The sequence below is a fragment of the Hydra viridissima genome, unplaced genomic scaffold (assembly GCF_058129835.1).
Source record: "Hydra viridissima isolate aposymbiotic clone 2 unplaced genomic scaffold, HvirCarnegie_v1 scaffold_5, whole genome shotgun sequence".
Classification (NCBI taxonomy): domain Eukaryota; kingdom Metazoa; phylum Cnidaria; class Hydrozoa; order Anthoathecata; family Hydridae; genus Hydra; species Hydra viridissima.
In genome coordinates this window covers 1,658,136-1,684,876 of record NW_028324304.1, presented here as the reverse complement: position 1 = coordinate 1,684,876, position 26,741 = coordinate 1,658,136, and the positions used below count along the sequence as shown (strand labels likewise).

The window sequence follows — 26,741 nt, the reverse complement described above, 5'->3', positions numbered from 1 at the left end:
TTTTTGTAACGGGATGCGTGTGCTCTTTTTATCCCCTAACAGCTTTAAAAAGAGATTTTGAACCCCCCTCCCCTCCCTTCCTTACACACACACACACACACACACACACACACACACACACTTCTTTATATTCTCCTTAGTGTGTTTAAGCTCATGCCGTCATGTTTTTAACAGATGTGTGGCTATGAAAATAGCCTTTATTTTTTATCTTGTGTTCAGAGTACCGTTTATTTGGCTGCTGGTTTTGGAACCTTTTCGTTCTTCTTGGGAAGCAAAACGGCTTGTATGTTTGGCAGCACACCGCCACTGGCTATAGTAACACCTGACAACAACTTGTTCAACTCTTCGTCATTGCGAACAGCTAACTGTAAGTGTCGAGGAATGATTCTAGCTTTCTTATTGTCACGAGCAGCGTTACCGGCCAACTCCAAAATTTCGGCGGAGAGATACTCCAAAACAGCAGCTAAATAGACAGGTGCGCCTGAACCGATGCGATTGGCGTAGTGTCCTTTGCGCAAAAATCGGTGAACACGACCGACTGGAAACTGAAGTCCGGCTCTGAACGATCGAGTCTTTGCCTTGGCTTTAGCTTTTCCTCCTTTTCCACGTCCTGACATTTTAATTTCTTACACTGAGAAACAACGAGAGACAACCTAGAGATATTTGTGCGCGCTTTGAAATCAACTTACAAAATTCCTTTTTCTTATCAAAAACATTTGGTCTCGAACTGCACTTTTTTTAACGAATAGAAAAACTCCGTCAAACAATGCGCAAATTAGTTAATCTTTGAAGAACCAATGAGCTTGCGAGAAACAGAAATGTTCTCGAATTGGAGACCACAACTGCGCTTTATATAGGAAGTGATTCGGTTGCTTGTAATTTCAAATTTCAATTCTCTAAAACTCGTCGACATGTCTGACGCTCCAAAGGCCGGAGGAAAACAAGCGCCCAAGGTGGCCAAAAAGGGGGAAAAACGCGCTGGTAAGAAAGGCGGCAAGATCGCTGGTACTGGAGACAAAAAGCGCAAGAGAAAGAGGCGAGAATCCTACGCCATTTACATTTACAACGTCTTGAAGCAAGTTCACCCTGATGTTGGTGTTTCTTCCAAAGCGATGAGCATCATGAATTCTTTCGTCAACGACATTTTTGAAAGAATCGCTTCAGAAGCTTCACGACTAGCCCTCCAAAACAAGAAATCAACCATCTCTTCGCGTGAAATTCAAACAGCTGTGCGCCTCTTACTTCCCGGTGAGTTGGCCAAACACGCAGTGAGCGAAGGCACCAAGGCTGTTACTAAGTACACCAGCAGTAAATAGATGGAGCGCTATCTAAACGGCTATTTTCATAGCCACACATCTTGTAAAAGCATTGTACGCATTAGAACGCCTTAAATTGTAGTAGAGAGAAAGTACTTAAAATGCAATAGCTAGGCAGCCATTGTTTGCTCGTTTTAAATTGCGACACCGCGTCTAAAGAGCGAGCGCTTTTCTAGACTTGCTTTTTTTGATGTTTAAACGTATAGCTTTTGCATCCACTTTGGATACAAAAAGTTATTACAGTAGGTAAACGCGTGAGAAAATCTTTCAACAACTACTTGAGCGCCACCTTTTTGCTTTTGATCAAAACCTTAGCCCTTATGACCCACCCATCGTTATTATTTGCTGCTACTACCACACTTTTGCTCCTTTTTTCTTTTTTCTTTTTTTTTTTTTTTTTCAAATGTATTGCGCGCATCTTTAGGAAATCAGACTTAAAGCAGCGCTTTAGATAAAAATCACCTTTCTAGCCCGATGATGGTGAGCAAAACACTTTATGTGTCAAGCGTCTACTCTAAACACTCAGTTAAACTATGCCTCGCTAAAAAACATTACTTAGAAATCAATTCAATTGCTTTTCATTTCGATTGAAACAAACTGAAACTGGTAAACTAAACCGTTTTTACACACCCCCTCTGCTTATCGCGGTGCAGCGTTCAAGTTCTAGATTGCCTATTAACGTTTAAAACAGATGTGTGGCTATAAAAATAGCCGTTTTTGATTGCTGAGGTGTTCCCCTTTTAACCACCAAAGCCGTACAATGTGCGACCTTGTCTTTTTAATGCGTAGACAACGTCCATAGCGGTGACTGTCTTTCTCTTGGCATGCTCTGTGTATGTTACAGCGTCGCGAATAACGTTTTCCAAAAAGACTTTTAGAACGCCTCGAGTCTCCTCGTAGATAAGTCCAGAGATACGCTTAACACCACCGCGACGAGCTAGACGACGTATGGCGGGCTTTGTGATTCCTTGGATGTTATCACGTAAAATCTTGCGATGACGCTTTGCGCCTCCTTTTCCAAGTCCTTTTCCTCCTTTACCGCGACCAGACATGATTAAAATTGTTTGAAGTTCAATTACTGTCTTTTTGCGTTTCTTTTTGTTTTTATTATGCGCTGGAAGCGCGACTTTTACCCTACATAGATGGAAACATCTTCGTCAAACAACCAATCGCAACGGTCCTTCGTCAAAAAGCCATCTGAACCAAAAAAACAAAAAAAAAAAAAACCAAAACAAACTGCCTTGTTTTTAACGCGCGTTTTCGCATTTAACGCTTTTATCCGTTCGCAAACAGAGCAGAAAAGTTTCTTTTCGGAATTCCACTACGTCGACCTGTCTTTGAAGTGTTTAAAAAAGCAGAAATTGTAGAGGCGAGACAAACGCGCTCTCTTTTCCCGTAGCCAAAAAACACGCCTACGTGGCCTTAATGCCTTATTTTGCATTTGTACTTGAACCAATCAAAGAGCACTTTCTTAGCACCAATCAGAATGCAGCTTTAAGTCGCGGCAAAGTCTAAAAATGTCAACAAAACGCGTTAAATTGAAAAACTTCAAAAGTTCAACTTAAACTGATAAGTGTAAGCGTAACTTACAATGGCCCGCACAAAACAAACAGCTAGAAAATCTACCGGCGGTAAAGCACCGAGAAAGCAGCTGGCAACAAAAGCAGCAAGAAAGAGTGCCCCGGCTACCGGCGGAGTAAAGAAACCCCACAGATACCGACCCGGTACCGTAGCTTTGAGAGAGATCCGAAGATACCAAAAATCGACAGAGCTCCTAATCAGAAAACTACCCTTCCAGCGATTGGTTCGCGAAATAGCTCAAGATTTCAAGACTGACTTGCGTTTCCAAAGCACCGCCGTCATGGCCTTACAAGAAGCTTCAGAAGCCTACTTAGTGGGTCTCTTCGAAGATACCAACTTGTGCGCCATCCATGCAAAGCGTGTCACTATTATGCCAAAAGACATTCAGTTGGCGAGAAGAATCAGAGGAGAGCGAGCTTAAAAAATGGTGCTTCTAAACAAAACGGCTATTTTCATAGCCACAAATCTGTTAAAAACGTTGTCGGCTTAGTGCCTTAAAACAAAACAAAACAAAAAAAAAAAACAACAAACAAACAAACACAAAGTAAACAAGTTCTACGCCTGGAACTTTGTTTTTAGAAAGATGTGTGGCTATGAAAATAGCCGTTTGACAAAAAGCGGGGTAGGTTAGGTTATTTCTTTTCCACTTTTGCGATGGTTTTCTTGGCTGCAGCTTTCTTCTTAGGTGTCGCTTTCACTTTCTTTACTGCGGGCTTTTTAGCAACCGGTTTCTGGGCGCTCTTTTTTGCGGGAGTCACTTTTTTCTTAGGAGTAGCTTTTTTCACTTTCTCTTTTTGTGCGACTTTTTTCACTGACGCAGCTTTCTTTTTTGGCGTGCTCTTCTTTTCAGCAGGCTTCTTTACTTCTTTGGCTTCTTTTTTGTGCTTCTTGGCGACTGCAGCAGGCTTCTTTAACGGTTTGGGCTTAGCTGCAATTCTAAAAGAACCCGACGCGCCAGTTCCTTTCACTTGTACGAGCTCGCCAGCAACCACCATGCGCTTTAAATTAATCTTGACTTGCGAATCGACGTTTTCACCCACCTTGTTGTTGGCCTTGACGTGCTTGGCGATAGCTTGTCTTGACGACCCTTTGCGTTCTTTAAGCGAATTAATAGCATCGACAATCATCGCCTTGTAGGGAGCATGATCAGCAGGCTTTTTAGGCGCAGACTTCTTTGTGGCCTTTTTCGGAGATGCAGCTTCAGTCATTTTTTTTTTGTCGTGTTTCAGAGAAACGTTGCGTTCGTTTTTATAAAACTTCTAGATGTTTAGATGTTTTTATTTTTCAAGCGGAGTTTTATGCGGACTGTCGAGGAGACTTTTTTTTTTTTTTTTTTGCTCCACCGTCAGACTGCAAAGTGTGTTTTCGTGTTGACAGGCAAACCTCCACAGCTCGCGTCTCTCGCTCTCTTAAAGCTTCATTAGTTTTGAAATCTTCTAAAGAATAGTGACGCTTTGTAAATTGCGGCGTTTCGGTGCCACAGCATGTTAGAAGCGAAAGGTATCGCATCAAAACATCGAAAAAATAGTCTTTAAAAGCAATCGAGTGCGCGCATGGCCAAATAACATCAGCGCTACTTACTCTGGACAAAGCAGCTTAATTTCATCAAGAAACTGAACCATATGGCTTCCCAAAAAAGCTTATGCCAATCTCTTCTAAGCATTTGGTACCATACAAACTCAATAGAGGCGAAGGGCACAAACACGCGCGATTGCTGGAATATTTAATGCGTTAGCAACGCGTACTAACGACGATTTTTAGTTCAGACCAATTCTTTTTCTAAACACAGAGACACAACAAAGAACATTCCATGAAAAAGGAACACTATGTTGTGCTTATTCGTGTTCGTTAACAAAAACGATCGAAGGCTAAAACTGCGATAACGCAGTCAACATATATAAAGTCGCGGACACTAGAAAAAAAGGAAAAACTTAGCAACCTGAAAGTTCTGGACATCGTAAAAAAAAAAAATAAATAAAAAATAAAATTCATTATGGAAGGTAACGGTAAAAAAACGTTTGAGGAGATAAGAGAATGAGTGACGAATGCACAATACGGGGTCCATTCGGTTCTTCGTCTTCATAGTCATCGTTCGAGCGAAGCTTGGTGTTTTCTTTACAATTGTGCAGTCTTGGGAAGGCATGCAACTTTTGTTCAAGTTCATAAAGGCAAAACTGAATTAGAATATGGCGATTTTAAAAGATGCTCTACATTTCCGTTTGCTTTTCAAAGTGCAAATTTCGCTTTTGATTTCATGCGCTCATAACTGGCATTTCAAAAATGACACTTTAACACTCGTGAAAAGTGAATTTGGCGGCTTTTGCATGATGCAAAGTTATTAAAATCGCGCGAGGCATCAGTTATAAGGTGTTCACAACCGAAGTTATTGCAGATCAATTCCATCTCTCGTTTTTTCATTTTCAGAAAAGTTCATTTTTCTCCGCTTTATAACATCATAACCATTAGGCTTAGCTGCTTTAGCCTTAGCGAGGTCCTTGACATTAGAAAAGCACCAGTTGGAATTTTATTTTTGCTAAAAATAAAGGCTAACAAATGCAACAGAAATATCTATCTTGCAAGGAACTCGTTCATAATTGAAAAACAAATACAAAGTCAGCTACTTAGTTAGTTAGTTAGTTAGTTAGTTAGTTAGTTAGTTAGTTAGTTAGTTAGTTAGTTAGTTAGTTAGTTAGTTAGTTAGTTAGTTAGTTAGTTAGTTAGTTAGTTAGTTAGTTAGTTAGTTAGTTAGTTAGTTAGTTAGTTAGTTAGTTAGTTAGTCTCTCAGTGAGTTAGTTGGTTAGTTAGTTAGTTAGTTAGTTAGTTAGTTAGTTAGTTAGTTAGTTAGTTAGTTAGTTAGTTAGTTAGTTAGTTAGTTAGTTAGTTAGTTAGTTAGTTAGTTAGTTAGTTAGTTAGTTAGTTAGTTAGTTAGTTAGTTAGTTAGTCAGTTAGTTAGTTAGTTAGTTAGTTAGTTAGTTAGTTAGTTAGTTAGTCTCTCAGTGAGTTAGTTGGTTAGTTAGTTAGTTAGTTAGTTAGTTAGTTAGTTAGTTAGTTAGTTAGTTAGTTAGTTAGTTAGTTAGTCTCTCAGTGAGTTAGTTGGTTAGTTAGTTAGTTAGTTAGTTAGTTAGTTAGTTAGTTAGTTAGTTAGTTAGTTAGTTAGTCTCTCAGTGAGTTAGTTGGTTAGTTAGTTAGTTAGTTAGTTAGTTAGTTAGTTAGTTAGTTAGTTAGTTAGTTAGTTAGTTAGTTAGTTAGTTAGTTAGTTAGTTAGTTAGTTAGTTAGTTAGTTGGTTAGTTAGTTAGTTAGTTAGTCAATCAGTTAGTTAGTTAGTTAGTTAGTTAGTCAGTCAGTTAGTTAGTTAGTCAGTCAGTCAGTTAGTTGGTTAGTCAGTCAGTTAGTTAGTCATTCAGTTAGTTAGTTTGTATCTTAGTTAGTTTGTTAGGTACTAAGTTAGGCAGATACGTGAAAAATGACGATAGATGACGATAAATGAGGACAATAATTAAAATGTAGCTACTTTGTAAAATCTTATTACTTTAACTAAAGTTTTAGTACTTTGTTAAAATAGCATGAGAACTAACGCTACCCCACAAGCTTTTTAAAGTTCTTTTTTAAGGTTTCAGCAACCCATCCGACGTTGCGAGAAACACCTGATAGTTACTGTGAAAAAAGGTATTGGCCAACAACTCGACTGTCGCGTTTTATTCTTTCCGGGGTTTTAGGGACGGGTCATTTAGAAAACAAAATGTAAAAGAACTAGAGCGTCGTAACTTTGTTATATGTTGAGTTTTGTGCCCGTCGCAAGTTTGACGTGTTTTAATTGAAGGAATGTTTAGTTCTAGCTTTACGTTTTTTTCCTTTAATGTAAAATAAAGGGTTGTCTGCGCATGCTGTGATTTTTGTTTCGACTTTGTCAAGTGTTATGACTTTGATCATTTGCTTTATTTCGAAGTGTCTCAAGAGTGTGTCAGCTTGGAGTATGTATGAGTTTTCGACAGCGGACGTCTTTGTCTTTACCCCTCTTGTTTGTTAGACATGACGTGCAATGACCCGTTCACTTCTTTTCGTTGACGTTTTTTTTCGCATTTCAAAAAACTACTGACCAAGAGAACGTGCGCAGAAGAAAAATGACAAGGTAAAACCAACAACAAAAAACCATGCAATTAAGGATTACACACAGACAAACACGCAAGTGTAAAAAACGGAAATTTTTTTTTTTTTTTTTTTTTTTCGTGCTGCCGCTTTTTTGTTTGTTTTTTTTTGTTTTGTTTTGTTTTTGTTGCTGCTGCTGATGCTAATGCCGTCACTGCTGCTTAACCTCGCTCTTTGTTTTTTTCTCCGCTAAATATACTTTTTTGCTGAAATCCTAAGGGAGCTAAATTCTTACGGAGGCGCTTAAATCTTCTTTGTTATTTTCCTACAGCCTATAGATGGTCGCCAATCTGGGCACGTGCGTGTTCACTTTTTATTCAAGTTACGTTGGATCCTTTCAAAACTTGGAATCTTGAACATGCACGTGACCTGTGAGGTAACCGAACTGTTTTTTCTCCCTCAGGTTATAACTTAAAACGTTTCAAAGATGGCGTGTAAACCCCACCATGTATTTTTTTGTAACGGGATGCGTGTGCTCTTTTTATCCCCTAACAGCTTTAAAAAGAGATTTTGAACCCCCCTCCCCTCCCTTCCTTACACACACACACACACACACACACACACACACACACTTCTTTATATTCTCCTTAGTGTGTTTAAGCTCATGCCGTCATGTTTTTAACAGATGTGTGGCTATGAAAATAGCCTTTATTTTTTATCTTGTGTTCAGAGTACCGTTTATTTGGCTGCTGGTTTTGGAACCTTTTCGTTCTTCTTGGGAAGCAAAACGGCTTGTATGTTTGGCAGCACACCGCCACTGGCTATAGTAACACCTGACAACAACTTGTTCAACTCTTCGTCATTGCGAACAGCTAACTGTAAGTGTCGAGGAATGATTCTAGCTTTCTTATTGTCACGAGCAGCGTTACCGGCCAACTCCAAAATTTCGGCGGAGAGATACTCCAAAACAGCAGCTAAATAGACAGGTGCGCCTGAACCGATGCGATTGGCGTAGTGTCCTTTGCGCAAAAATCGGTGAACACGACCGACTGGAAACTGAAGTCCGGCTCTGAACGATCGAGTCTTTGCCTTGGCTTTAGCTTTTCCTCCTTTTCCACGTCCTGACATTTTAATTTCTTACACTGAGAAACAACGAGAGACAACCTAGAGATATTTGTGCGCGCTTTGAAATCAACTTACAAAATTCCTTTTTCTTATCAAAAACATTTGGTCTCGAACTGCACTTTTTTTAACGAATAGAAAAACTCCGTCAAACAATGCGCAAATTAGTTAATCTTTGAAGAACCAATGAGCTTGCGAGAAACAGAAATGTTCTCGAATTGGAGACCACAACTGCGCTTTATATAGGAAGTGATTCGGTTGCTTGTAATTTCAAATTTCAATTCTCTAAAACTCGTCGACATGTCTGACGCTCCAAAGGCCGGAGGAAAACAAGCGCCCAAGGTGGCCAAAAAGGGGGAAAAACGCGCTGGTAAGAAAGGCGGCAAGATCGCTGGTACTGGAGACAAAAAGCGCAAGAGAAAGAGGCGAGAATCCTACGCCATTTACATTTACAACGTCTTGAAGCAAGTTCACCCTGATGTTGGTGTTTCTTCCAAAGCGATGAGCATCATGAATTCTTTCGTCAACGACATTTTTGAAAGAATCGCTTCAGAAGCTTCACGACTAGCCCTCCAAAACAAGAAATCAACCATCTCTTCGCGTGAAATTCAAACAGCTGTGCGCCTCTTACTTCCCGGTGAGTTGGCCAAACACGCAGTGAGCGAAGGCACCAAGGCTGTTACTAAGTACACCAGCAGTAAATAGATGGAGCGCTATCTAAACGGCTATTTTCATAGCCACACATCTTGTAAAAGCATTGTACGCATTAGAACGCCTTAAATTGTAGTAGAGAGAAAGTACTTAAAATGCAATAGCTAGGCAGCCATTGTTTGCTCGTTTTAAATTGCGACACCGCGTCTAAAGAGCGAGCGCTTTTCTAGACTTGCTTTTTTTGATGTTTAAACGTATAGCTTTTGCATCCACTTTGGATACAAAAAGTTATTACAGTAGGTAAACGCGTGAGAAAATCTTTCAACAACTACTTGAGCGCCACCTTTTTGCTTTTGATCAAAACCTTAGCCCTTATGACCCACCCATCGTTATTATTTGCTGCTACTACCACACTTTTGCTCCTTTTTTCTTTTTTCTTTTTTTTTTTTTTTTTCAAATGTATTGCGCGCATCTTTAGGAAATCAGACTTAAAGCAGCGCTTTAGATAAAAATCACCTTTCTAGCCCGATGATGGTGAGCAAAACACTTTATGTGTCAAGCGTCTACTCTAAACACTCAGTTAAACTATGCCTCGCTAAAAAACATTACTTAGAAATCAATTCAATTGCTTTTCATTTCGATTGAAACAAACTGAAACTGGTAAACTAAACCGTTTTTACACACCCCCTCTGCTTATCGCGGTGCAGCGTTCAAGTTCTAGATTGCCTATTAACGTTTAAAACAGATGTGTGGCTATAAAAATAGCCGTTTTTGATTGCTGAGGTGTTCCCCTTTTAACCACCAAAGCCGTACAATGTGCGACCTTGTCTTTTTAATGCGTAGACAACGTCCATAGCGGTGACTGTCTTTCTCTTGGCATGCTCTGTGTATGTTACAGCGTCGCGAATAACGTTTTCCAAAAAGACTTTTAGAACGCCTCGAGTCTCCTCGTAGATAAGTCCAGAGATACGCTTAACACCACCGCGACGAGCTAGACGACGTATGGCGGGCTTTGTGATTCCTTGGATGTTATCACGTAAAATCTTGCGATGACGCTTTGCGCCTCCTTTTCCAAGTCCTTTTCCTCCTTTACCGCGACCAGACATGATTAAAATTGTTTGAAGTTCAATTACTGTCTTTTTGCGTTTCTTTTTGTTTTTATTATGCGCTGGAAGCGCGACTTTTACCCTACATAGATGGAAACATCTTCGTCAAACAACCAATCGCAACGGTCCTTCGTCAAAAAGCCATCTGAACCAAAAAAACAAAAAAAAAAAAAACCAAAACAAACTGCCTTGTTTTTAACGCGCGTTTTCGCATTTAACGCTTTTATCCGTTCGCAAACAGAGCAGAAAAGTTTCTTTTCGGAATTCCACTACGTCGACCTGTCTTTGAAGTGTTTAAAAAAGCAGAAATTGTAGAGGCGAGACAAACGCGCTCTCTTTTCCCGTAGCCAAAAAACACGCCTACGTGGCCTTAATGCCTTATTTTGCATTTGTACTTGAACCAATCAAAGAGCACTTTCTTAGCACCAATCAGAATGCAGCTTTAAGTCGCGGCAAAGTCTAAAAATGTCAACAAAACGCGTTAAATTGAAAAACTTCAAAAGTTCAACTTAAACTGATAAGTGTAAGCGTAACTTACAATGGCCCGCACAAAACAAACAGCTAGAAAATCTACCGGCGGTAAAGCACCGAGAAAGCAGCTGGCAACAAAAGCAGCAAGAAAGAGTGCCCCGGCTACCGGCGGAGTAAAGAAACCCCACAGATACCGACCCGGTACCGTAGCTTTGAGAGAGATCCGAAGATACCAAAAATCGACAGAGCTCCTAATCAGAAAACTACCCTTCCAGCGATTGGTTCGCGAAATAGCTCAAGATTTCAAGACTGACTTGCGTTTCCAAAGCACCGCCGTCATGGCCTTACAAGAAGCTTCAGAAGCCTACTTAGTGGGTCTCTTCGAAGATACCAACTTGTGCGCCATCCATGCAAAGCGTGTCACTATTATGCCAAAAGACATTCAGTTGGCGAGAAGAATCAGAGGAGAGCGAGCTTAAAAAATGGTGCTTCTAAACAAAACGGCTATTTTCATAGCCACAAATCTGTTAAAAACGTTGTCGGCTTAGTGCCTTAAAACAAAACAAAACAAAAAAAAAAAACAACAAACAAACAAACACAAAGTAAACAAGTTCTACGCCTGGAACTTTGTTTTTAGAAAGATGTGTGGCTATGAAAATAGCCGTTTGACAAAAAGCGGGGTAGGTTAGGTTATTTCTTTTCCACTTTTGCGATGGTTTTCTTGGCTGCAGCTTTCTTCTTAGGTGTCGCTTTCACTTTCTTTACTGCGGGCTTTTTAGCAACCGGTTTCTGGGCGCTCTTTTTTGCGGGAGTCACTTTTTTCTTAGGAGTAGCTTTTTTCACTTTCTCTTTTTGTGCGACTTTTTTCACTGACGCAGCTTTCTTTTTTGGCGTGCTCTTCTTTTCAGCAGGCTTCTTTACTTCTTTGGCTTCTTTTTTGTGCTTCTTGGCGACTGCAGCAGGCTTCTTTAACGGTTTGGGCTTAGCTGCAATTCTAAAAGAACCCGACGCGCCAGTTCCTTTCACTTGTACGAGCTCGCCAGCAACCACCATGCGCTTTAAATTAATCTTGACTTGCGAATCGACGTTTTCACCCACCTTGTTGTTGGCCTTGACGTGCTTGGCGATAGCTTGTCTTGACGACCCTTTGCGTTCTTTAAGCGAATTAATAGCATCGACAATCATCGCCTTGTAGGGAGCATGATCAGCAGGCTTTTTAGGCGCAGACTTCTTTGTGGCCTTTTTCGGAGATGCAGCTTCAGTCATTTTTTTTTTGTCGTGTTTCAGAGAAACGTTGCGTTCGTTTTTATAAAACTTCTAGATGTTTAGATGTTTTTATTTTTCAAGCGGAGTTTTATGCGGACTGTCGAGGAGACTTTTTTTTTTTTTTTTTTGCTCCACCGTCAGACTGCAAAGTGTGTTTTCGTGTTGACAGGCAAACCTCCACAGCTCGCGTCTCTCGCTCTCTTAAAGCTTCATTAGTTTTGAAATCTTCTAAAGAATAGTGACGCTTTGTAAATTGCGGCGTTTCGGTGCCACAGCATGTTAGAAGCGAAAGGTATCGCATCAAAACATCGAAAAAATAGTCTTTAAAAGCAATCGAGTGCGCGCATGGCCAAATAACATCAGCGCTACTTACTCTGGACAAAGCAGCTTAATTTCATCAAGAAACTGAACCATATGGCTTCCCAAAAAAGCTTATGCCAATCTCTTCTAAGCATTTGGTACCATACAAACTCAATAGAGGCGAAGGGCACAAACACGCGCGATTGCTGGAATATTTAATGCGTTAGCAACGCGTACTAACGACGATTTTTAGTTCAGACCAATTCTTTTTCTAAACACAGAGACACAACAAAGAACATTCCATGAAAAAGGAACACTATGTTGTGCTTATTCGTGTTCGTTAACAAAAACGATCGAAGGCTAAAACTGCGATAACGCAGTCAACATATATAAAGTCGCGGACACTAGAAAAAAAGGAAAAACTTAGCAACCTGAAAGTTCTGGACATCGTAAAAAAAAAAAATAAATAAAAAATAAAATTCATTATGGAAGGTAACGGTAAAAAAACGTTTGAGGAGATAAGAGAATGAGTGACGAATGCACAATACGGGGTCCATTCGGTTCTTCGTCTTCATAGTCATCGTTCGAGCGAAGCTTGGTGTTTTCTTTACAATTGTGCAGTCTTGGGAAGGCATGCAACTTTTGTTCAAGTTCATAAAGGCAAAACTGAATTAGAATATGGCGATTTTAAAAGATGCTCTACATTTCCGTTTGCTTTTCAAAGTGCAAATTTCGCTTTTGATTTCATGCGCTCATAACTGGCATTTCAAAAATGACACTTTAACACTCGTGAAAAGTGAATTTGGCGGCTTTTGCATGATGCAAAGTTATTAAAATCGCGCGAGGCATCAGTTATAAGGTGTTCACAACCGAAGTTATTGCAGATCAATTCCATCTCTCGTTTTTTCATTTTCAGAAAAGTTCATTTTTCTCCGCTTTATAACATCATAACCATTAGGCTTAGCTGCTTTAGCCTTAGCGAGGTCCTTGACATTAGAAAAGCACCAGTTGGAATTTTATTTTTGCTAAAAATAAAGGCTAACAAATGCAACAGAAATATCTATCTTGCAAGGAACTCGTTCATAATTGAAAAACAAATACAAAGTCAGCTACTTAGTTAGTTAGTTAGTTAGTTAGTTAGTTAGTTAGTTAGTTAGTTAGTTAGTTAGTTAGTTAGTTAGTTAGTTAGTTAGTTAGTTAGTTAGTTAGTTAGTTAGTTAGTTAGTTAGTTAGTTAGTTAGTTAGTCTCTCAGTGAGTTAGTTGGTTAGTTAGTTAGTTAGTTAGTTAGTTAGTTAGTTAGTTAGTTAGTTAGTTAGTTAGTTAGTTAGTCTCTCAGTGAGTTAGTTGGTTAGTTAGTTAGTTAGTTAGTTAGTTAGTTAGTCAATCAGTTAGTTAGTTAGTTAGTTAGTTAGTCAGTCAGTTAGTTAGTTAGTCAGTCAGTCAGTTAGTTGGTTAGTCAGTCAGTTAGTTAGTCATTCAGTTAGTTAGTTTGTATCTTAGTTAGTTTGTTAGGTACTAAGTTAGGCAGATACGTGAAAAATGACGATAGATGACGATAAATGAGGACAATAATTAAAATGTAGCTACTTTGTAAAATCTTATTACTTTAACTAAAGTTTTAGTACTTTGTTAAAATAGCATGAGAACTAACGCTACCCCACAAGCTTTTTAAAGTTCTTTTTTAAGGTTTCAGCAACCCATCCGACGTTGCGAGAAACACCTGATAGTTACTGTGAAAAAAGGTATTGGCCAACAACTCGACTGTCGCGTTTTATTCTTTCCGGGGTTTTAGGGACGGGTCATTTAGAAAACAAAATGTAAAAGAACTAGAGCGTCGTAACTTTGTTATATGTTGAGTTTTGTGCCCGTCGCAAGTTTGACGTGTTTTAATTGAAGGAATGTTTAGTTCTAGCTTTACGTTTTTTTCCTTTAATGTAAAATAAAGGGTTGTCTGCGCATGCTGTGATTTTTGTTTCGACTTTGTCAAGTGTTATGACTTTGATCATTTGCTTTATTTCGAAGTGTCTCAAGAGTGTGTCAGCTTGGAGTATGTATGAGTTTTCGACAGCGGACGTCTTTGTCTTTACCCCTCTTGTTTGTTAGACATGACGTGCAATGACCCGTTCACTTCTTTTCGTTGACGTTTTTTTTCGCATTTCAAAAAACTACTGACCAAGAGAACGTGCGCAGAAGAAAAATGACAAGGTAAAACCAACAACAAAAAACCATGCAATTAAGGATTACACACAGACAAACACGCAAGTGTAAAAAACGGAAATTTTTTTTTTTTTTTTTTTTTTTCGTGCTGCCGCTTTTTTGTTTGTTTTTTTTTGTTTTGTTTTGTTTTTGTTGCTGCTGCTGATGCTAATGCCGTCACTGCTGCTTAACCTCGCTCTTTGTTTTTTTCTCCGCTAAATATACTTTTTTGCTGAAATCCTAAGGGAGCTAAATTCTTACGGAGGCGCTTAAATCTTCTTTGTTATTTTCCTACAGCCTATAGATGGTCGCCAATCTGGGCACGTGCGTGTTCACTTTTTATTCAAGTTACGTTGGATCCTTTCAAAACTTGGAATCTTGAACATGCACGTGACCTGTGAGGTAACCGAACTGTTTTTTCTCCCTCAGGTTATAACTTAAAACGTTTCAAAGATGGCGTGTAAACCCCACCATGTATTTTTTTGTAACGGGATGCGTGTGCTCTTTTTATCCCCTAACAGCTTTAAAAAGAGATTTTGAACCCCCCTCCCCTCCCTTCCTTACACACACACACACACACACACACACACACACACACACACACTTCTTTATATTCTCCTTAGTGTGTTTAAGCTCATGCCGTCATGTTTTTAACAGATGTGTGGCTATGAAAATAGCCTTTATTTTTTATCTTGTGTTCAGAGTACCGTTTATTTGGCTGCTGGTTTTGGAACCTTTTCGTTCTTCTTGGGAAGCAAAACGGCTTGTATGTTTGGCAGCACACCGCCACTGGCTATAGTAACACCTGACAACAACTTGTTCAACTCTTCGTCATTGCGAACAGCTAACTGTAAGTGTCGAGGAATGATTCTAGCTTTCTTATTGTCACGAGCAGCGTTACCGGCCAACTCCAAAATTTCGGCGGAGAGATACTCCAAAACAGCAGCTAAATAGACAGGTGCGCCTGAACCGATGCGATTGGCGTAGTGTCCTTTGCGCAAAAATCGGTGAACACGACCGACTGGAAACTGAAGTCCGGCTCTGAACGATCGAGTCTTTGCCTTGGCTTTAGCTTTTCCTCCTTTTCCACGTCCTGACATTTTAATTTCTTACACTGAGAAACAACGAGAGACAACCTAGAGATATTTGTGCGCGCTTTGAAATCAACTTACAAAATTCCTTTTTCTTATCAAAAACATTTGGTCTCGAACTGCACTTTTTTTAACGAATAGAAAAACTCCGTCAAACAATGCGCAAATTAGTTAATCTTTGAAGAACCAATGAGCTTGCGAGAAACAGAAATGTTCTCGAATTGGAGACCACAACTGCGCTTTATATAGGAAGTGATTCGGTTGCTTGTAATTTCAAATTTCAATTCTCTAAAACTCGTCGACATGTCTGACGCTCCAAAGGCCGGAGGAAAACAAGCGCCCAAGGTGGCCAAAAAGGGGGAAAAACGCGCTGGTAAGAAAGGCGGCAAGATCGCTGGTACTGGAGACAAAAAGCGCAAGAGAAAGAGGCGAGAATCCTACGCCATTTACATTTACAACGTCTTGAAGCAAGTTCACCCTGATGTTGGTGTTTCTTCCAAAGCGATGAGCATCATGAATTCTTTCGTCAACGACATTTTTGAAAGAATCGCTTCAGAAGCTTCACGACTAGCCCTCCAAAACAAGAAATCAACCATCTCTTCGCGTGAAATTCAAACAGCTGTGCGCCTCTTACTTCCCGGTGAGTTGGCCAAACACGCAGTGAGCGAAGGCACCAAGGCTGTTACTAAGTACACCAGCAGTAAATAGATGGAGCGCTATCTAAACGGCTATTTTCATAGCCACACATCTTGTAAAAGCATTGTACGCATTAGAACGCCTTAAATTGTAGTAGAGAGAAAGTACTTAAAATGCAATAGCTAGGCAGCCATTGTTTGCTCGTTTTAAATTGCGACACCGCGTCTAAAGAGCGAGCGCTTTTCTAGACTTGCTTTTTTTGATGTTTAAACGTATAGCTTTTGCATCCACTTTGGATACAAAAAGTTATTACAGTAGGTAAACGCGTGAGAAAATCTTTCAACAACTACTTGAGCGCCACCTTTTTGCTTTTGATCAAAACCTTAGCCCTTATGACCCACCCATCGTTATTATTTGCTGCTACTACCACACTTTTGCTCCTTTTTTCTTTTTTCTTTTTTTTTTTTTTTTTCAAATGTATTGCGCGCATCTTTAGGAAATCAGACTTAAAGCAGCGCTTTAGATAAAAATCACCTTTCTAGCCCGATGATGGTGAGCAAAACACTTTATGTGTCAAGCGTCTACTCTAAACACTCAGTTAAACTATGCCTCGCTAAAAAACATTACTTAGAAATCAATTCAATTGCTTTTCATTTCGATTGAAACAAACTGAAACTGGTAAACTAAACCGTTTTTACACACCCCCTCTGCTTATCGCGGTGCAGCGTTCAAGTTCTAGATTGCCTATTAACGTTTAAAACAGATGTGTGGCTATAAAAATAGCCGTTTTTGATTGCTGAGGTGTTCCCCTTTTAACCACCAAAGCCGTACAATGTGCGACCTTGTCTTTTTAATGCGTAGACAACGTCCATAGCGGTGACTGTCTTTCTCTTGGCATGCTCTGTGTATGTTACAGCGTCGCGAATAACGTTTTCCAAAAAGACTTTTAGAACGCCTCGAGTCTCCTCGTAGATAAGTCCAGAGATACGCTTAACACCACCGCGACGAGCTAGACGACGTATGGCGGGCTTTGTGATTCCTTGGATGTTATCACGTAAAATCTTGCGATGACGCTTTGCGCCTCCTTTTCCAAGTCCTTTTCCTCCTTTACCGCGACCAGACATGATTAAAATTGTTTGAAGTTCAATTACTGTCTTTTTGCGTTTCTTTTTGTTTTTATTATGCGCTGGAAGCGCGACTTTTACCCTACATAGATGGAAACATCTTCGTCAAACAACCAATCGCAACGGTCCTTCGTCAAAAAGCCATCTGAACCAAAAAAACAAAAAAAAAAAAAACCAAAACAAACTGCCTTGTTTTTAACGCGCGTTTTCGCATTTAACGCTTTTATCCGTTCGCAAACAGAGCAGAAAAGTTTCTTTTCGGAATTCCACTACGTCGACCTGTCTTTGAAGTGTTTAAAAAAGCAGAAATTGTAGAGGCGAGACAAACGCGCTCTCTTTTCCCGTAGCCAAAAAACACGCCTACGTGGCCTTAATGCCTTATTTTGCATTTGTACTTGAACCAATCAAAGAGCACTTTCTTAGCACCAATCAGAATGCAGCTTTAAGTCGCGGCAAAGTCTAAAAATGTCAACAAAACGCGTTAAATTGAAAAACTTCAAAAGTTCAACTTAAACTGATAAGTGTAAGCGTAACTTACAATGGCCCGCACAAAACAAACAGCTAGAAAATCTACCGGCGGTAAAGCACCGAGAAAGCAGCTGGCAACAAAAGCAGCAAGAAAGAGTGCCCCGGCTACCGGCGGAGTAAAGAAACCCCACAGATACCGACCCGGTACCGTAGCTTTGAGAGAGATCCGAAGATACCAAAAATCGACAGAGCTCCTAATCAGAAAACTACCCTTCCAGCGATTGGTTCGCGAAATAGCTCAAGATTTCAAGACTGACTTGCGTTTCCAAAGCACCGCCGTCATGGCCTTACAAGAAGCTTCAGAAGCCTACTTAGTGGGTCTCTTCGAAGATACCAACTTGTGCGCCATCCATGCAAAGCGTGTCACTATTATGCCAAAAGACATTCAGTTGGCGAGAAGAATCAGAGGAGAGCGAGCTTAAAAAATGGTGCTTCTAAACAAAACGGCTATTTTCATAGCCACAAATCTGTTAAAAACGTTGTCGGCTTAGTGCCTTAAAACAAAACAAAACAAAAAAAAAAAACAACAAACAAACAAACACAAAGTAAACAAGTTCTACGCCTGGAACTTTGTTTTTAGAAAGATGTGTGGCTATGAAAATAGCCGTTTGACAAAAAGCGGGGTAGGTTAGGTTATTTCTTTTCCACTTTTGCGATGGTTTTCTTGGCTGCAGCTTTCTTCTTAGGTGTCGCTTTCACTTTCTTTACTGCGGGCTTTTTAGCAACCGGTTTCTGGGCGCTCTTTTTTGCGGGAGTCACTTTTTTCTTAGGAGTAGCTTTTTTCACTTTCTCTTTTTGTGCGACTTTTTTCACTGACGCAGCTTTCTTTTTTGGCGTGCTCTTCTTTTCAGCAGGCTTCTTTACTTCTTTGGCTTCTTTTTTGTGCTTCTTGGCGACTGCAGCAGGCTTCTTTAACGGTTTGGGCTTAGCTGCAATTCTAAAAGAACCCGACGCGCCAGTTCCTTTCACTTGTACGAGCTCGCCAGCAACCACCATGCGCTTTAAATTAATCTTGACTTGCGAATCGACGTTTTCACCCACCTTGTTGTTGGCCTTGACGTGCTTGGCGATAGCTTGTCTTGACGACCCTTTGCGTTCTTTAAGCGAATTAATAGCATCGACAATCATCGCCTTGTAGGGAGCATGATCAGCAGGCTTTTTAGGCGCAGACTTCTTTGTGGCCTTTTTCGGAGATGCAGCTTCAGTCATTTTTTTTTTGTCGTGTTTCAGAGAAACGTTGCGTTCGTTTTTATAAAACTTCTAGATGTTTAGATGTTTTTATTTTTCAAGCGGAGTTTTATGCGGACTGTCGAGGAGACTTTTTTTTTTTTTTTTTTGCTCCACCGTCAGACTGCAAAGTGTGTTTTCGTGTTGACAGGCAAACCTCCACAGCTCGCGTCTCTCGCTCTCTTAAAGCTTCATTAGTTTTGAAATCTTCTAAAGAATAGTGACGCTTTGTAAATTGCGGCGTTTCGGTGCCACAGCATGTTAGAAGCGAAAGGTATCGCATCAAAACATCGAAAAAATAGTCTTTAAAAGCAATCGAGTGCGCGCATGGCCAAATAACATCAGCGCTACTTACTCTGGACAAAGCAGCTTAATTTCATCAAGAAACTGAACCATATGGCTTCCCAAAAAAGCTTATGCCAATCTCTTCTAAGCATTTGGTACCATACAAACTCAATAGAGGCGAAGGGCACAAACACGCGCGATTGCTGGAATATTTAATGCGTTAGCAACGCGTACTAACGACGATTTTTAGTTCAGACCAATTCTTTTTCTAAACACAGAGACACAACAAAGAACATTCCATGAAAAAGGAACACTATGTTGTGCTTATTCGTGTTCGTTAACAAAAACGATCGAAGGCTAAAACTGCGATAACGCAGTCAACATATATAAAGTCGCGGACACTAGAAAAAAAGGAAAAACTTAGCAACCTGAAAGTTCTGGACATCGTAAAAAAAAAAAATAAATAAAAAATAAAATTCATTATGGAAGGTAACGGTAAAAAAACGTTTGAGGAGATAAGAGAATGAGTGACGAATGCACAATACGGGGTCCATTCGGTTCTTCGTCTTCATAGTCATCGTTCGAGCGAAGCTTGGTGTTTTCTTTACAATTGTGCAGTCTTGGGAAGGCATGCAACTTTTGTTCAAGTTCATAAAGGCAAAACTGAATTAGAATATGGCGATTTTAAAAGATGCTCTACATTTCCGTTTGCTTTTCAAAGTGCAAATTTCGCTTTTGATTTCATGCGCTCATAACTGGCATTTCAAAAATGACACTTTAACACTCGTGAAAAGTGAATTTGGCGGCTTTTGCATGATGCAAAGTTATTAAAATCGCGCGAGGCATCAGTTATAAGGTGTTCACAACCGAAGTTATTGCAGATCAATTCCATCTCTCGTTTTTTCATTTTCAGAAAAGTTCATTTTTCTCCGCTTTATAACATCATAACCATTAGGCTTAGCTGCTTTAGCCTTAGCGAGGTCCTTGACATTAGAAAAGCACCAGTTGGAATTTTATTTTTGCTAAAAATAAAGGCTAACAAATGCAACAGAAATATCTATCTTGCAAGGAACTCGTTCATAATTGAAAAACAAATACAAAGTCAGCTACTTAGTTAGTTAGTTAGTTAGTTAGTTAGTTAGTTAGTTAGTTAGTTAGTTAGTTAGTTAGTTAGTTAGTTAGTTAGTTAGTTAGTTAGTTAGTTAGTTAGTTAGTTAGTTAGTTAGTTAGTTAGTTAGTTAGTTAGTCTCTCAGTGAGTTAGTTGGTTAGTTAGTTAGTTAGTTAGTTAGTTAGTTAGTTAGTTAGTTAGTTAGTTAGTTAGTTAGTTAGTTAGTTAGTTAGTTAGTTAGTTAGTTAGTTAGTTAGTTAGTTAGTTAGTTAGTTAGTTAGTTAGTTAGTTAGTTAGTTAGTCAGTTAGTTAGTTAGTTAGTTAGTTAGTTAGTTAGTTAGTTAGTTAGTCTCTCAGTGAGTTAGTTGGTTAGTTAGTTAGTTAGTTAGTTAGTTAGTTAGTTAGTTAGTTAGTTAGTTAGTTAGTTAGTTAGTCTCTCAGTGAGTTAGTTGGTTAGTTAGTTAGTTAGTTAGTTAGTTAGTTAGTTAGTTAGTTAGTTAGTTAGTTAGTTAGTCTCTCAGTGAGTTAGTTGGTTAGTTAGTTAGTTAGTTAGTTAGTTAGTTAGTTAGTTAGTTAGTTAGTTAGTTAGTTAGTTAGTTAGTTAGTTAGTTAGTTAGTTGGTTAGTTAGTTAGTTAGTTAGTCAATCAGTTAGTTAGTTAGTTAGTTAGTTAGTCAGTCAGTTAGTTAGTTAGTCAGTCAGTCAGTTAGTTGGTTAGTCAGTCAGTTAGTTAGTCATTCAGTTAGTTAGTTTGTATCTTAGTTAGTTTGTTAGGTACTAAGTTAGGCAGATACGTGAAAAATGACGATAGATGACGATAAATGAGGACAATAATTAAAATGTAGCTACTTTGTAAAATCTTATTACTTTAACTAAAGTTTTAGTACTTTGTTAAAATAGCATGAGAACTAACGCTACCCCACAAGCTTTTTAAAGTTCTTTTTTAAGGTTTCAGCAACCCATCCGACGTTGCGAGAAACACCTGATAGTTACTGTGAAAAAAGGTATTGGCCAACAACTCGACTGTCGCGTTTTATTCTTTCCGGGGTTTTAGGGACGGGTCATTTAGAAAACAAAATGTAAAAGAACTAGAGCGTCGTAACTTTGTTATATGTTGAGTTTTGTGCCCGTCGCAAGTTTGACGTGTTTTAATTGAAGGAATGTTTAGTTCTAGCTTTACGTTTTTTTCCTTTAATGTAAAATAAAGGGTTGTCTGCGCATGCTGTGATTTTTGTTTCGACTTTGTCAAGTGTTATGACTTTGATCATTTGCTTTATTTCGAAGTGTCTCAAGAGTGTGTCAGCTTGGAGTATGTATGAGTTTTCGACAGCGGACGTCTTTGTCTTTACCCCTCTTGTTTGTTAGACATGACGTGCAATGACCCGTTCACTTCTTTTCGTTGACGTTTTTTTTCGCATTTCAAAAAACTACTGACCAAGAGAACGTGCGCAGAAGAAAAATGACAAGGTAAAACCAACAACAAAAAACCATGCAATTAAGGATTACACACAGACAAACACGCAAGTGTAAAAAACGGAAATTTTTTTTTTTTTTTTTTTTTTTCGTGCTGCCGCTTTTTTGTTTGTTTTTTTTTGTTTTGTTTTGTTTTTGTTGCTGCTGCTGATGCTAATGCCGTCACTGCTGCTTAACCTCGCTCTTTGTTTTTTTCTCCGCTAAATATACTTTTTTGCTGAAATCCTAAGGGAGCTAAATTCTTACGGAGGCGCTTAAATCTTCTTTGTTATTTTCCTACAGCCTATAGATGGTCGCCAATCTGGGCACGTGCGTGTTCACTTTTTATTCAAGTTACGTTGGATCCTTTCAAAACTTGGAATCTTGAACATGCACGTGACCTGTGAGGTAACCGAACTGTTTTTTCTCCCTCAGGTTATAACTTAAAACGTTTCAAAGATGGCGTGTAAACCCCACCATGTATTTTTTTGTAACGGGATGCGTGTGCTCTTTTTATCCCCTAACAGCTTTAAAAAGAGATTTTGAACCCCCCTCCCCTCCCTTCCTTACACACACACACACACACACACACACACACACTTCTTTATATTCTCCTTAGTGTGTTTAAGCTCATGCCGTCATGTTTTTAACAGATGTGTGGCTATGAAAATAGCCTTTATTTTTTATCTTGTGTTCAGAGTACCGTTTATTTGGCTGCTGGTTTTGGAACCTTTTCGTTCTTCTTGGGAAGCAAAACGGCTTGTATGTTTGGCAGCACACCGCCACTGGCTATAGTAACACCTGACAACAACTTGTTCAACTCTTCGTCATTGCGAACAGCTAACTGTAAGTGTCGAGGAATGATTCTAGCTTTCTTATTGTCACGAGCAGCGTTACCGGCCAACTCCAAAATTTCGGCGGAGAGATACTCCAAAACAGCAGCTAAATAGACAGGTGCGCCTGAACCGATGCGATTGGCGTAGTGTCCTTTGCGCAAAAATCGGTGAACACGACCGACTGGAAACTGAAGTCCGGCTCTGAACGATCGAGTCTTTGCCTTGGCTTTAGCTTTTCCTCCTTTTCCACGTCCTGACATTTTAATTTCTTACACTGAGAAACAACGAGAGACAACCTAGAGATATTTGTGCGCGCTTTGAAATCAACTTACAAAATTCCTTTTTCTTATCAAAAACATTTGGTCTCGAACTGCACTTTTTTTAACGAATAGAAAAACTCCGTCAAACAATGCGCAAATTAGTTAATCTTTGAAGAACCAATGAGCTTGCGAGAAACAGAAATGTTCTCGAATTGGAGACCACAACTGCGCTTTATATAGGAAGTGATTCGGTTGCTTGTAATTTCAAATTTCAATTCTCTAAAACTCGTCGACATGTCTGACGCTCCAAAGGCCGGAGGAAAACAAGCGCCCAAGGTGGCCAAAAAGGGGGAAAAACGCGCTGGTAAGAAAGGCGGCAAGATCGCTGGTACTGGAGACAAAAAGCGCAAGAGAAAGAGGCGAGAATCCTACGCCATTTACATTTACAACGTCTTGAAGCAAGTTCACCCTGATGTTGGTGTTTCTTCCAAAGCGATGAGCATCATGAATTCTTTCGTCAACGACATTTTTGAAAGAATCGCTTCAGAAGCTTCACGACTAGCCCTCCAAAACAAGAAATCAACCATCTCTTCGCGTGAAATTCAAACAGCTGTGCGCCTCTTACTTCCCGGTGAGTTGGCCAAACACGCAGTGAGCGAAGGCACCAAGGCTGTTACTAAGTACACCAGCAGTAAATAGATGGAGCGCTATCTAAACGGCTATTTTCATAGCCACACATCTTGTAAAAGCATTGTACGCATTAGAACGCCTTAAATTGTAGTAGAGAGAAAGTACTTAAAATGCAATAGCTAGGCAGCCATTGTTTGCTCGTTTTAAATTGCGACACCGCGTCTAAAGAGCGAGCGCTTTTCTAGACTTGCTTTTTTTGATGTTTAAACGTATAGCTTTTGCATCCACTTTGGATACAAAAAGTTATTACAGTAGGTAAACGCGTGAGAAAATCTTTCAACAACTACTTGAGCGCCACCTTTTTGCTTTTGATCAAAACCTTAGCCCTTATGACCCACCCATCGTTATTATTTGCTGCTACTACCACACTTTTGCTCCTTTTTTCTTTTTTCTTTTTTTTTTTTTTTTTCAAATGTATTGCGCGCATCTTTAGGAAATCAGACTTAAAGCAGCGCTTTAGATAAAAATCACCTTTCTAGCCCGATGATGGTGAGCAAAACACTTTATGTGTCAAGCGTCTACTCTAAACACTCAGTTAAACTATGCCTCGCTAAAAAACATTACTTAGAAATCAATTCAATTGCTTTTCATTTCGATTGAAACAAACTGAAACTGGTAAACTAAACCGTTTTTACACACCCCCTCTGCTTATCGCGGTGCAGCGTTCAAGTTCTAGATTGCCTATTAACGTTTAAAACAGATGTGTGGCTATAAAAATAGCCGTTTTTGATTGCTGAGGTGTTCCCCTTTTAACCACCAAAGCCGTACAATGTGCGACCTTGTCTTTTTAATGCGTAGACAACGTCCATAGCGGTGACTGTCTTTCTCTTGGCATGCTCTGTGTATGTTACAGCGTCGCGAATAACGTTTTCCAAAAAGACTTTTAGAACGCCTCGAGTCTCCTCGTAGATAAGTCCAGAGATACGCTTAACACCACCGCGACGAGCTAGACGACGTATGGCGGGCTTTGTGATTCCTTGGATGTTATCACGTAAAATCTTGCGATGACGCTTTGCGCCTCCTTTTCCAAGTCCTTTTCCTCCTTTACCGCGACCAGACATGATTAAAATTGTTTGAAGTTCAATTACTGTCTTTTTGCGTTTCTTTTTGTTTTTATTATGCGCTGGAAGCGCGACTTTTACCCTACATAGATGGAAACATCTTCGTCAAACAACCAATCGCAACGGTCCTTCGTCAAAAAGCCATCTGAACCAAAAAAACAAAAAAAAAAAAAACCAAAACAAACTGCCTTGTTTTTAACGCGCGTTTTCGCATTTAACGCTTTTATCCGTTCGCAAACAGAGCAGAAAAGTTTCTTTTCGGAATTCCACTACGTCGACCTGTCTTTGAAGTGTTTAAAAAAGCAGAAATTGTAGAGGCGAGACAAACGCGCTCTCTTTTCCCGTAGCCAAAAAACACGCCTACGTGGCCTTAATGCCTTATTTTGCATTTGTACTTGAACCAATCAAAGAGCACTTTCTTAGCACCAATCAGAATGCAGCTTTAAGTCGCGGCAAAGTCTAAAAATGTCAACAAAACGCGTTAAATTGAAAAACTTCAAAAGTTCAACTTAAACTGATAAGTGTAAGCGTAACTTACAATGGCCCGCACAAAACAAACAGCTAGAAAATCTACCGGCGGTAAAGCACCGAGAAAGCAGCTGGCAACAAAAGCAGCAAGAAAGAGTGCCCCGGCTACCGGCGGAGTAAAGAAACCCCACAGATACCGACCCGGTACCGTAGCTTTGAGAGAGATCCGAAGATACCAAAAATCGACAGAGCTCCTAATCAGAAAACTACCCTTCCAGCGATTGGTTCGCGAAATAGCTCAAGATTTCAAGACTGACTTGCGTTTCCAAAGCACCGCCGTCATGGCCTTACAAGAAGCTTCAGAAGCCTACTTAGTGGGTCTCTTCGAAGATACCAACTTGTGCGCCATCCATGCAAAGCGTGTCACTATTATGCCAAAAGACATTCAGTTGGCGAGAAGAATCAGAGGAGAGCGAGCTTAAAAAATGGTGCTTCTAAACAAAACGGCTATTTTCATAGCCACAAATCTGTTAAAAACGTTGTCGGCTTAGTGCCTTAAAACAAAACAAAACAAAAAAAAAAAACAACAAACAAACAAACACAAAGTAAACAAGTTCTACGCCTGGAACTTTGTTTTTAGAAAGATGTGTGGCTATGAAAATAGCCGTTTGACAAAAAGCGGGGTAGGTTAGGTTATTTCTTTTCCACTTTTGCGATGGTTTTCTTGGCTGCAGCTTTCTTCTTAGGTGTCGCTTTCACTTTCTTTACTGCGGGCTTTTTAGCAACCGGTTTCTGGGCGCTCTTTTTTGCGGGAGTCACTTTTTTCTTAGGAGTAGCTTTTTTCACTTTCTCTTTTTGTGCGACTTTTTTCACTGACGCAGCTTTCTTTTTTGGCGTGCTCTTCTTTTCAGCAGGCTTCTTTACTTCTTTGGCTTCTTTTTTGTGCTTCTTGGCGACTGCAGCAGGCTTCTTTAACGGTTTGGGCTTAGCTGCAATTCTAAAAGAACCCGACGCGCCAGTTCCTTTCACTTGTACGAGCTCGCCAGCAACCACCATGCGCTTTAAATTAATCTTGACTTGCGAATCGACGTTTTCACCCACCTTGTTGTTGGCCTTGACGTGCTTGGCGATAGCTTGTCTTGACGACCCTTTGCGTTCTTTAAGCGAATTAATAGCATCGACAATCATCGCCTTGTAGGGAGCATGATCAGCAGGCTTTTTAGGCGCAGACTTCTTTGTGGCCTTTTTCGGAGATGCAGCTTCAGTCATTTTTTTTTTGTCGTGTTTCAGAGAAACGTTGCGTTCGTTTTTATAAAACTTCTAGATGTTTAGATGTTTTTATTTTTCAAGCGGAGTTTTATGCGGACTGTCGAGGAGACTTTTTTTTTTTTTTTTTTGCTCCACCGTCAGACTGCAAAGTGTGTTTTCGTGTTGACAGGCAAACCTCCACAGCTCGCGTCTCTCGCTCTCTTAAAGCTTCATTAGTTTTGAAATCTTCTAAAGAATAGTGACGCTTTGTAAATTGCGGCGTTTCGGTGCCACAGCATGTTAGAAGCGAAAGGTATCGCATCAAAACATCGAAAAAATAGTCTTTAAAAGCAATCGAGTGCGCGCATGGCCAAATAACATCAGCGCTACTTACTCTGGACAAAGCAGCTTAATTTCATCAAGAAACTGAACCATATGGCTTCCCAAAAAAGCTTATGCCAATCTCTTCTAAGCATTTGGTACCATACAAACTCAATAGAGGCGAAGGGCACAAACACGCGCGATTGCTGGAATATTTAATGCGTTAGCAACGCGTACTAACGACGATTTTTAGTTCAGACCAATTCTTTTTCTAAACACAGAGACACAACAAAGAACATTCCATGAAAA

At 39.8% G+C, this 26,741-nt stretch overlaps 8 protein-coding genes and 4 pseudogenes across 8 annotated transcripts; 8 read left to right on the top strand and 4 right to left on the bottom strand.

The window, feature by feature from the left end:
• Positions 1-227: 227 nt before the first annotated feature.
• Positions 228-617, bottom strand: LOC149887892 (histone H2A, orphon). Its single transcript, XM_090088957.1, has one exon. The coding sequence runs from the start codon at positions 615-617 to the stop codon at positions 228-230; it is 390 nt and encodes a 129-aa protein (XP_089945083.1).
• Positions 618-911: 294 nt separating this feature from the next.
• On the top strand, positions 912-1,316 carry LOC149887891 (late histone H2B.L4 pseudogene; annotated as a pseudogene).
• Positions 1,317-2,907: 1,591 nt separating this feature from the next.
• Positions 2,908-3,318, top strand: LOC149887890 (histone H3). Its single transcript, XM_090088956.1, has one exon. It carries the CDS (start codon positions 2,908-2,910, stop codon positions 3,316-3,318), a length of 411 nt encoding a protein of 136 aa, XP_089945082.1.
• Positions 3,319-7,722: 4,404 nt separating this feature from the next.
• On the bottom strand, positions 7,723-8,112 carry LOC149887889 (histone H2A, orphon). The gene has a single exon (XM_090088955.1). The coding sequence runs from the start codon at positions 8,110-8,112 to the stop codon at positions 7,723-7,725; it is 390 nt and encodes a 129-aa protein (XP_089945081.1).
• A 294-nt stretch (positions 8,113-8,406) lies between these two features.
• LOC149887888 (late histone H2B.L4 pseudogene) lies at positions 8,407-8,811 on the top strand (annotated as a pseudogene).
• Positions 8,812-10,402: 1,591 nt separating this feature from the next.
• On the top strand, positions 10,403-10,813 carry LOC149887887 (histone H3). Its single transcript, XM_090088953.1, has one exon. It carries the CDS (start codon positions 10,403-10,405, stop codon positions 10,811-10,813), a length of 411 nt encoding a protein of 136 aa, XP_089945079.1.
• Positions 10,814-14,807: 3,994 nt separating this feature from the next.
• Positions 14,808-15,197, bottom strand: LOC149887886 (histone H2A, orphon). The gene has a single exon (XM_090088952.1). The coding sequence runs from the start codon at positions 15,195-15,197 to the stop codon at positions 14,808-14,810; it is 390 nt and encodes a 129-aa protein (XP_089945078.1).
• Positions 15,198-15,491: 294 nt separating this feature from the next.
• Positions 15,492-15,896, top strand: LOC149887885 (late histone H2B.L4 pseudogene; annotated as a pseudogene).
• A 1,591-nt stretch (positions 15,897-17,487) lies between these two features.
• On the top strand, positions 17,488-17,898 carry LOC149887884 (histone H3). The gene has a single exon (XM_090088951.1). The coding sequence runs from the start codon at positions 17,488-17,490 to the stop codon at positions 17,896-17,898; it is 411 nt and encodes a 136-aa protein (XP_089945077.1).
• A 4,356-nt stretch (positions 17,899-22,254) lies between these two features.
• Positions 22,255-22,644, bottom strand: LOC149887883 (histone H2A, orphon). The gene has a single exon (XM_090088950.1). The coding sequence runs from the start codon at positions 22,642-22,644 to the stop codon at positions 22,255-22,257; it is 390 nt and encodes a 129-aa protein (XP_089945076.1).
• A 294-nt stretch (positions 22,645-22,938) lies between these two features.
• On the top strand, positions 22,939-23,343 carry LOC149887882 (late histone H2B.L4 pseudogene; annotated as a pseudogene).
• Positions 23,344-24,934: 1,591 nt separating this feature from the next.
• Positions 24,935-25,345, top strand: LOC149887881 (histone H3). Its single transcript, XM_090088949.1, has one exon. It carries the CDS (start codon positions 24,935-24,937, stop codon positions 25,343-25,345), a length of 411 nt encoding a protein of 136 aa, XP_089945075.1.
• Positions 25,346-26,741: the final 1,396 nt, after the last annotated feature.